Source organism: Tiliqua scincoides, chromosome 4 (assembly GCF_035046505.1).
Source record: "Tiliqua scincoides isolate rTilSci1 chromosome 4, rTilSci1.hap2, whole genome shotgun sequence".
Lineage (NCBI taxonomy): Eukaryota > Metazoa > Chordata > Lepidosauria > Squamata > Scincidae > Tiliqua > Tiliqua scincoides.
The window spans coordinates 57448505-57458678 of record NC_089824.1 but is presented as its reverse complement, the minus strand read 5'-3'; the positions used below and the strand labels follow the sequence as shown (position 1 = coordinate 57458678).

Genomic DNA, 10174 nt, shown 5'->3' with positions numbered 1-10174 from the left:
TTCAAAACCTAATTCCCATTGACTTGAGGTATTTTAGCTGCTGAGTCATATCTTAATATGAGACACCTTTCCCTAATTTAATTGCTTTCTAATCCTAAATATATTCACTGGAGTTTGAATTCTTTTTATTTTAATGGAATTACTTCCAAAAAAATGTACTTAGAATTGCATGTTTACAAACAAGAGAAAATACAAAATTGGGTAGCAAAATCTGACGCTTTATAAAATATACAGGCGTGCCCCTGTATCCAAGGGGGTTCCATTACAGAATGCCCCCCCTATGAATAGCTGAATCTGTGGATATGAGGGAGCACCTCACCTCCAGAGGGTCTTCTGAGTCCAGCAGACACTACACATGTCCACCTGCTGCCTCTGCTGGGCTTAGAATGATGATTAGAGGCTAAAAAACGCTACTCCCAATTTTCAACCAAAAATAGGAAGTACCATTATTATGCTTTTAAGGCAGGGGTGCCCAAACCCTGGCCCTGGGGCCACTTGCGGCCCTTGAGGCCTCTCAATGCGGCCCTCAGGGAGCCCCCAGTCTCCAATGAGCCTCTGGCCCTCCCGAGATTTGTTGGAGCCCACTCTGGCCTGACGCAACTGATCTCAGTGTGAGGGCAACTGTTTGACCTCTTGCGTGAGCTGTGGGATGTGGACTTCCTCCACTACTTGCTGTTTCATGTCTGTGATGCAGCAGCGGCAGCAAAGGAAAGGCCAGCCTTGCTTTGTGCAAGGACTTTTATAGTCCTTGAGCTATTGCAAGACCTTCATTTGTTCATATAAGTTCATCTTTAATATATTCATTTATGTAAGCTAATGTAAATTTATTCAAATTTTAAATGTAAATTAATTCTTTTTTCCCTGACACAGTGTCAGAGAGCTGATGTGGCCCTCCTGCCAAAAACTTTGGACACCCCTGCTTTAAGGCATTAGGAGGGCTCAGAATACCCTCCAGAGGCAATTGGAGCAGAGATCTCCTCACCTCCAGAGGGGACACATGCGGGAGCACCTGCTGACCTGATCCACAGATAAGTGAAACTGTGGATACAGGATCTGTGGATACGCCCCCCTTGTATTTGCAAACAGTCTTATCTAAATAGTGAAACATTTTAACCCATAATATGTAGACATCTATGGCCAATCCTGTCTGCGAGATATACTAGTGGACTGCGAGGTCTGTTAGCGTATCTCTTGCACTCTGGTGCAGCAGTAGCTCTGCCATTCTGCAGAGACTTGCTGATGGCATATGGCCGTCTGAGCCTCATGCTGCTAGCAGCACTCAGTAGTCTCACTGCCCATGGTTGGCGGCTGGCAATGAGGACAGATTGTGAGCAGGATGGGATCAGTGGCAGTGGCACATGCCAAATGCTAATTCCCCAGTCCCAGCCTGGACCCACACCCTTCAGCCTACCAGAGCTACACCAGCCAGAGCAGGCCCATTGGGGACCATGGAACGGCTGAGAAGGTAAGTAAAAAATTCATTTACTTACTTCTTCCGCCAGCCTGGTCCTCAGCTGTCCCATAGCATGCAGGAGATGCTGTTAGAGGTTAGGACTGACCTGCTAATGTGGTGTTGCATTGTTTTCAGTAGGACATTAGTATGCTCAGTTTTCTATGGATATGAATGTATGACTGACAAAATTGCCACACAATGCAACAGCCTTATGAGGAAAGGCTACGGCGTTTGGGCCTCTTCAGCCTAGAAAAGAGACGCCTGAGAGGGGACATGATTGAGACATACAAAATTATGCAGGGGATGGACAGATAGGGAGATGCTCTTTACACTCTCACATAATACCAGAACCAGGGGACATCCACTAAAATTGAGTGTTGGGCGGGTTAGGACAGACAGAAGAAAATATTTCTTTACTCAGCGTGTGGTCGGTCTGTGGAACTCCTTGCCACAGGATGTGGTGCTGGCGTCTAGCCTAGACGCCTTTAAAAGGGGATTGGACAAGTTTCTGGAGGAAAAATCCATTATGCGGTACAAGCCATGATGTGTATGCGCAACCTCCTGAATTTAGAAATGGGTTATGTCAGAATGCCAGATGCAAGGGAGGGCACCAGGATGAGGTCTCTTGTTATCTGGTGTGCTCCCTGGGGCATTTGGTGGGCCGCTGTGAGATACAGGAAGCTGGACTAGATGGGCCTATGGCCTGATCCAGTGAGGCTGTACTTATGTTCTTATGTTCTTATGTAACGTTGACATCCTCCAAACATTCCCAGACATATCTGGGCTCCAAATATGTTGCAACACCACGCAGCCAAGAAGCACACACTTTGGGCACCCTATCAGGCCACGACGTATTGCTACTATAATAGCAGCTGCGCGTTATTTGGGCCACATACTGGCCACGTACTATGTAGAGCAAGGTTTGTGTCTGGCTTGCCAGATATTGGCTGCCTGTGCTAGTGCTGATGGAAGAGGGAGAGCAAAGCAGTGACATAGCATTTTTTGGCATAGTGCAACCATTTGTAGATTGTTTCTCAAATTTCTGCTGGGAGACTGTTTTATCAGTCTCTAAAGTGTGGCTATCATAAAGAAATACCTTTCGGATGTAGGTGACAATCAAGTGTAACTCACATTTCAAGTGTCTCTTTGAAGGAGAGTCCATCCTCTGCTCTTTGAACATTGGCTAGAGGCATTTGAAAATGGTGTTATTTACCTTACTCAGAAGTAAGCCCATTCAGTTCAGTTAGGCTGAGGCTATAATACTACCTTACTCACCGGAAACAAACACCTGGAAATGTTGCTTACTGTGAGCCTTGGTCCTTCTGGATAAAAAAGAGACAGTGTCCTAAGGAGGGAATCTTTTTCTCATCACATAGCAAAATATACCTTCTTTGACTTCCCTTCATTCTCACTGTGTTCTGAATCTGTGATTCTCAAACTTTTGGGGAGATTTACTCCCCAAGCAAGTCTTTGCTGGTGAGGGGTGAGGACAGTGACACAATTCCCAGGATCACGTTGCTAAAGGGAGGTGAGAAGGGGTGCTTGTACTTACAGATGGCCAGCGCAAGCAGCAGAAGGAGCGGGGAGATCCACGCAGCCCTTCATAGGGCATCCCAAGGCTTAGAATGTTTTTTACAAAGTGAGCACAAACCACCTCCTGGTTGTGTTTGCAAACCGGAAGTGTTTTGTACTCACTTTTTTGAACATTCTAAGCCTCAGGCAGCCCTGCAGAGGGCTGCGCAGGCCTCCCCACTCCTTCTACTGCTTGTGCTGGCTATCTGTAAGTATAAGCACCCTCCCCTCACCCTCCCCTTCATGTCATGTCACTGCCTCTGCCCTTCCCCTGCCTCTTACAGGGATGGGGGAACCCGCCAAGCTGAGAACCACTGCTCTAAATCAATGCGGCCCTCAGGGAGCCCCCAGTCTCCAATGAGCCTCTGGCCCTCCAGAGATTTGTTGGAGCCCGCACTGGCCTGACGCAACTGCTCTCAGCGTGAGGGCGACTGTTTGACCTCTTGCGTGAGCTGTGGGATGAGGGCTTCCTCCACTGCTTGCTGTTTCACGTCTGTGATGCAGTTGTGGCAGCAAAGGAAAGGCCAACCTTGCTTTGTGCAAGGCCTTTTATAGTCCTCAAGCTATTGCAAGACCTTCATTCATATAAGTTCACCTCTAGTATATTAATTTATGTAAACTTATGTAAATTTATTCAAATTTAAAATGTAAATTAATTCTTTTTTTCCCCGGCCGCCGACACAGTGTCAGAGAGATGATGTGGCCCTCCTGCCAAAAACTTTGGACACCCCTGCTCTAAATCATAAAGTCTGCTGTCTCCACAAGTGTAATTTATAAACATCCACATCCCAGAATATACATGTTTTAGCAGGGTATGTCCCATTGTGGCCTGACTAATTAAAGGATTTGTACAGCACTGACGCATTCATTAATGATAAGCCAGAGGTGTAATATTAATCATAATAATCCTAAATCAAATATGCATATTATTTACTACAACATTTCACATTTTTTGTTCTCTTTTTTTTCTAGGTCATTCTCAGTGACCTTTCGATAACATAAGAACATATCTTCAGATGTCTTTGGAATATTTTTCACATCAACTATGAAAGGATTATCTGGCAGTCGCAGTCACCATCACGGGGTTGCTTGTGAACCAGTGTGCGACTCTCTGGTACATCATTCAGACAGGAAGCCATATTTGTTAAATCCTGTGGAACATCATCCTGCAGACCACTCTTACTATACTCAGAGGAACTCTTTTCAGGGAGAATGTGTGGTCCCCTACAACGATCAGGTTGCTAGCAGCACATTCCCTCGGAGACATTACAACTCCCATAATGAGCTTAAAGATGAATGTGCTTTGGTGCCACATGGAACAGCCAATAAAAGTAATCGCATTCCTGCCAATCTATTAGATCAGTTTGAAAGGCAGCTTCCTCTTAATCGAGATGGCTACCATACTTTACAATACAAAAGGACTGCCGTAGAACATCGTAGCGATAGTCCAGGGCGAATCCGCCACCTGGTTCACTCTGTTCAAAAGCTGTTCACAAAGTCACATTCCTTGGAAGGCCCATCAAAGGGCAGCATCAATGGAGGCAAAGCAAGCCCGGATGAAACACAGGCTATGAGGTACGGCAAGCGCAGCAAGAGCAAAGACAGGAGGTCGGATGGAAAATCCAGATCAAATGCATCAGGATGGTGGAGTTCAGATGACAACTTGGACAATGATGTTTGTATTTACCATGGGCCAAGTGGAGTTATGACTATGGGAAGATGCCCAGACCGCTCCACTTCCCAGTACTTTATGGAGGCCTATAACACTCTTAGTGAACATACTGTGAAGCCGTCCAGAAGCAATAATGATGTCAAATGTTCCACCTGTGCAAATCTGCCAGTCAATTTGGATGCTCCGTTAATGAAAAAGAGCTCTTGGTCCTCTACACTGACAGTCAGCAGAGCCCGTGAGGTTTACCAGAAGGCTTCCATGAACGTGGACCAGACAGTGGTGAAATCAGAGACTTGTCAACAAGAACGGTCTTGCCAGTATCTTCAGGTACTGTATATGTCACTGATTGCATGACTTGCTTCTGGTTCCACAAATGCCTTTTGCTCTGAGATGAGACTGAAAAGAAAAGGCTGAAGGTGGGAGTTAATGCAAATACAAATTATGAATAAATCTGCATTTTGGTTGCTAAGAGTCAGTGTTCAAATGAATACATACAGTGAAGCACTGGTTCACTTCCTTAATATGTGAAAAGAACAAGAGCTCTGTGTAATTTGGGGGGATTAAAAAGACACTCAAGACACACAAAGGAGCACAGCAGGGTCACAAGGAAGCTGGAGGTTGTAAAGCTTTCATTTAGCATTACAATATCAATGAACCTGATATTACTAGTACAGACAGCCATTAGCTTCTGTAATCCTAGGATTTTCCTTCAGTTTATTGTTTATTGTTCAGATGAAAACTTGGGACCCTTTGAACATGGAGTAATCTCAATTCGTTCTGTACACTGTGAACCAGCCTACTATCCGTTTTGTCACATGCAAAAAACTCTCATGAAATAATTACAGGAAGTCACCAGAATGGTGTATCTAACTGTTGGCCCCTTTAAAAAAAAATAGCACTGCCTGAAAAATGCAATGTTGAAAGACTGAAATTATTGAATGTTCTGATTATACTCTTTAAGAGTACATCACTGACTCCCTCACAAGCTGTTTGCAGTTAATAAAGCGTCACTATTTTTCACCAGTATTGTATCTTTAAATGTCAAGAATCAGATGTCTGCTCTTGGAGCTATCATACTGCCGGTGAATGTTTGTGGCAAGAACGTGGATCAGAAAATTAACACAGTTTGAGTCTTGCAAGATCTGTGGATTGCTTTTTATGCATTTTATTTTGAAGCCGATATGGCACATCTAACTGTGCACGGACAGTGGAGTAATGTCAAACAAAGAAGAGAAAAGACCATGAGGAAGAAAGAGGTTTGATCAGACAAATCCTTTTCATATAAAATAATTGGGCTAATTGCTATGCAGTTCTGTTTGCCTTTTCCAGAGTTCTCTTTCTTTGCATGGCATATTTCAGGTTAGTTTTCTCTTGTGTTTAGCTTTATGGGGCATTATGAAATTGCATTGTCGCACATGCGAATACCCAGGTAAGGGAGAAAATTTTACTATCCTCTTAAGGTGCCCAGCTTAGTTATAATATGAATGACTTATAAATGCAAGTGAGGTACCAAGTTGTAAGGGGCTGTGTTTTTAATATGAAAACTATGCATTTTACAGACACTTACATCCGAAATGATGAACTAAAGAGAGCCTGCATGCTTTATATGCATTTTTACCTGCATGTTGCTCTGTGTTCATATGGAGCCCTACAAAAAGGGGGGGGGATTTAGGGGGATGCATGTGAAAGTAGCTAGATTTTGGTACTGTAGCAAGGGAAGGGGCAGTTATTATGTGTCTCATGCTAGAAGGAATCTCTTTCTTTGATGTAGGGACTTGTCAGTTAAACAACTCATAACCCAATATATGACCAGGTGATAGGAAAACAAGTAAAAAAAATGTGCCAGGCTCAGCTTTGCAGGAACCCCTCCACAGGGACTTTCAGATGATATTTAATTGACAGGAATAGATTCCTGAAGTAGACTTAGAGGGCATTATCTGTGTCTGCTTGGCAAAATATCCAGCAGTCCTCTAAAGCACTAATTGACATGGCTAAATGTTCTTTTCCATATTTACCTGCTCTCTGTGTTTCAGTTGATGGTTTTATTAATAAATACTTGCCACATCTGAAAACAATCTGTTAATATTTATCATGTCAATATTTCAGAATGTTTTTTAAAAGTCCAGAACCAGAGAAGTGTCCTAATGGGCTGTTAATTAGTACTGTAGGTATTGCTAAATCCTGAAACGAAGTCAAATAAAGATGGAAAATTGAAGAGGTGGTGCAGCAGCAAGAAGCACAATTCTCTCTCGATTCTTTAAAAAGCATCTATGCAAATACAAAAGCATACTTTTTTAAAAACCCATGCCTTTTCCTTCCCCTATTAAGATGCTATGTACATAGAGGATGGTGTTTAAGAAACAATAATGCTTACACAAATTTCTTAAATTAGAGTGGAGTACTCACTTTTAAAAGTCACGGTTTGTTCACCAGAAAGAGAGAATCTAGTGCCTTAAAAATGGGGGAAGGGGAATTCCTAGCACATTGTACAAGGCCTTGAAAAAAGCTTGGGTTTTGGATGTGGTGCAATTTGAAGTTTAAGAGGGTGTGACTTCTTGGTTAGGGCAGGAACCAAGGAGCTAGTTCCAGCATTCCATTGGTGGATCTCTTTACTATAAGATACAGGGTTTTGCTCAGTGTTAAATTTGCTTCCCATTTTGCTTAAAAGAAAGAATACAGACCTCAGTGAGACCTGGCATAGAGTGCTCAGTGCCACATGTTTATATCTATTGCCATGCAACACTCAGCAGCAAAGATCATTTATCCTGAACTGGATTCATCATTGAACAGTTTCACTTGAGAGTAACACAGTGTTCAGTATGAGCAAATATTTCAGAATCTTTTTTTTTGAAGTTTAAAATCCTGAAAAAGGGGGCAAGTAATGTTATGACTTTGTGATATAGTATCAAATATGCATATCTAGGGTCAAATCTGTTAAGCCCTGCCAGGAACTATATGATTGGATGGGATACAGTACTTCCTCTGGCTGAAAGTAATTAATATAGGGATAGATACAGACGATTGCCAAAAAACACATTTGTGGCAGCAATGAATATTCGGGGCAATGAATACAAACAAAAGCAGCCAGCTCAATGACATCAGCATTTGGCTTCAGAAACAATTAGCTTTGGGCATAGCTGAAATAAGAGAACACTGAGTTGGTCAGTGAGTGTGTCCTCTCGAGCCACATGACTCAAGAGGATCAGCAGGAAGTTACTTGAAATAAGATCAACACACACAGAGGACACTGACATCAGGGGAATACCCAAGTCCACTTTGAGTTAGGGGATAGCAGGATGTTTAAAGTGTCCAGGATCTGGCCAAAGCAGAGTTGGGCTGAGTTTAGGTACTTACCGCACGAGGTGAATAGCAGTTGGGGACAAGCCTTAGCTTCATGGTAGAGCACGTGGAAGAGGTTCCAGTTTCACTCTCTTGAATATCCAAGCAGGTCTGAGAAAGACCCCTGCCTAAAACCCTGCAGAGCCCATCAGTAGAAATAATGCCAAACTAGATGGAATAATGGTCCGACTTCCTATAAGGCAGCTTCCTGTGATTGCATTCCTTTATTGATTCCAAAATATTACTGGCCTTACATATATGGTAAATTTGTATTCCATTTTTCCTTTTCCACAAGGAAAGTGCTGGAAGTGGCTCACACACTTTATTTATTTATTTATTTATTTATTTATTTATTTATTTACAGATTTATACTCCATCTTTTGATTCAAATGATTCCGAGGGGGTCTTACAGTAATAATGAAAAACAACCCAGGTACCCCTTAGTTCTCTAAGCAACCGGCAGTTGGAGCAGAGTCCTCTTCTGGCAGACAGCAAGCTCCCTAGAACTGTTCAATTCTCTGGTCAATAGTGGGGGCCCCGCTGATCTTCCCCATGTCATAGGGTTCATTCTGAGAAGCAGGGGTGCAATCTTCCAAGACCTGTAGTTGTCTGGCCAATGGTAGTGGCCAGAAGATTTTTCCACTTGCTTCTCTAATTCCTGGACAACTTACAGTTCACTTATAGAGGTTCAAACCCTTTCCAGGAGTGGGGACAAATTTTGGACTAATCTTATGGGCATACTGCATCACTGGAACTTGAATTACGGCAGTCCGGCGTACTTTTTGACTGTTGCAAAATGGTAATATGACATTTTGCACAGCCAGGCTGCCACCACAAGCAGTAAGCCGCAAGAAGCAATGCAGCAACAGCCGTCCAACAAACCCCAGTGCTGGTAAGGCAGCACAGGGGACAGGTGGGAGTCAGGGGTGGGCAGAATAGGTTGGGGGAGAGGAATTGGGCAGAACCCAGGATGAGGAGGGGGCAGATTGAGGTGGGGAAGGGGGGTAGTATCATTGGCAGTGGTGCCACCATTATCCTATCCCCTTCCCAACCTCGTTCCTCTTTAGATTCACATGGATTAGGTCCATGGGTCCACTGGTGCAGATCCAAGCAGACCCATATGGGAAGTAGGGGCTTATCCGAAGAAGGAAACAAATATTCCCTTACCTGGAGGAGACCAGGATTCCCTCCCCCCACAGGATGCAGTGCGCACTCCAGTGGCACTGCTGCATAGGCAAGGGACTTTAATAGGATTGGGCTGTTGGTTTTTTTGCCCCAGGTGCTGATATATCCTTATGGTCCTTAAGGAAGCCTTGCTAGATCTGTAGAAGATACAAAGATTCCTGGACAGTGGACACAATCAGTTATATACACCAACCTCATTTTGACTAGAGCCTGATTGGCCACTGGGTTATTAGGAAACTAAGAACAATGAAGCAGCAGAGACACCTAGCATGAAAGTGGAAAAAACTCAGACTGAACTCAACCAAACAGTCTACAGCTCACTTTGGAGTCTGCTTTGTGGTGGTCATAGTGGCTATCACAAGGAATGCTTTTCCTCCACTTTTGCAGCCATGCAGTACTGTACTGTATTGCAAAGCTGTTTCAAGTAATACATGATCTACTTAATGCCCGTCTCCAGGGAGAACCCTCAGCAAATCATTGTGACTTATTTGCTAAGCACTCCAACACAGATACCTCTTTGAAAACAGTAGAATTACTAGAAGAGAGAAGCATTTTTTTGGTAGAAAGCACTTGGGAAGGTGGTTGAATAGGCATTTCCTACCACCTCTTTGCTCAATCCATGGCCACCTTGTTCATAACATCTTGTTGTACGAGGGTGTTTTGTTGGGCCTTCAAGGTGAGAAGTGCTTCACTGGGAGATGATGTGATCCTAGCCGTCTTAAAAACGGCAATCATTGTGGCTCTTCTGCAGAAACCTCCTTAGACGCAGATGATTGTGCCAAATATCAATTGGTCACAAGTCTTCTTTTGAGGCAACATGTTCATGTGCTTCTGAATGACACAAGTGATTTGGATCTACTTCAATATGGCATTTGCCTCTGATTTGCACTGAAACTTCCTTTGTTGTTCTGTTGGATGACTGGTGTCTGTTTCTTCTGCTGGACCACTCAGTT

At 43.5% G+C, this 10174-nt stretch overlaps 1 protein-coding gene across 2 annotated transcripts in view; it reads left to right on the top strand.

Moving 5' to 3' along the window:
* The first annotated feature begins 4070 nt into the window (after positions 1-4070).
* The window catches only part of DLGAP1 (DLG associated protein 1), a 136756-nt gene continuing 130652 nt past the window's right edge, over positions 4071-10174 (top strand). For both annotated transcript variants that reach the window (XM_066623635.1, XM_066623636.1), the window contains exon 1: positions 4071-5024. In XM_066623635.1, the coding sequence (XP_066479732.1) occupies positions 4071-5024 (954 nt within the window). The remainder of the gene's footprint in view (positions 5025-10174) is intronic.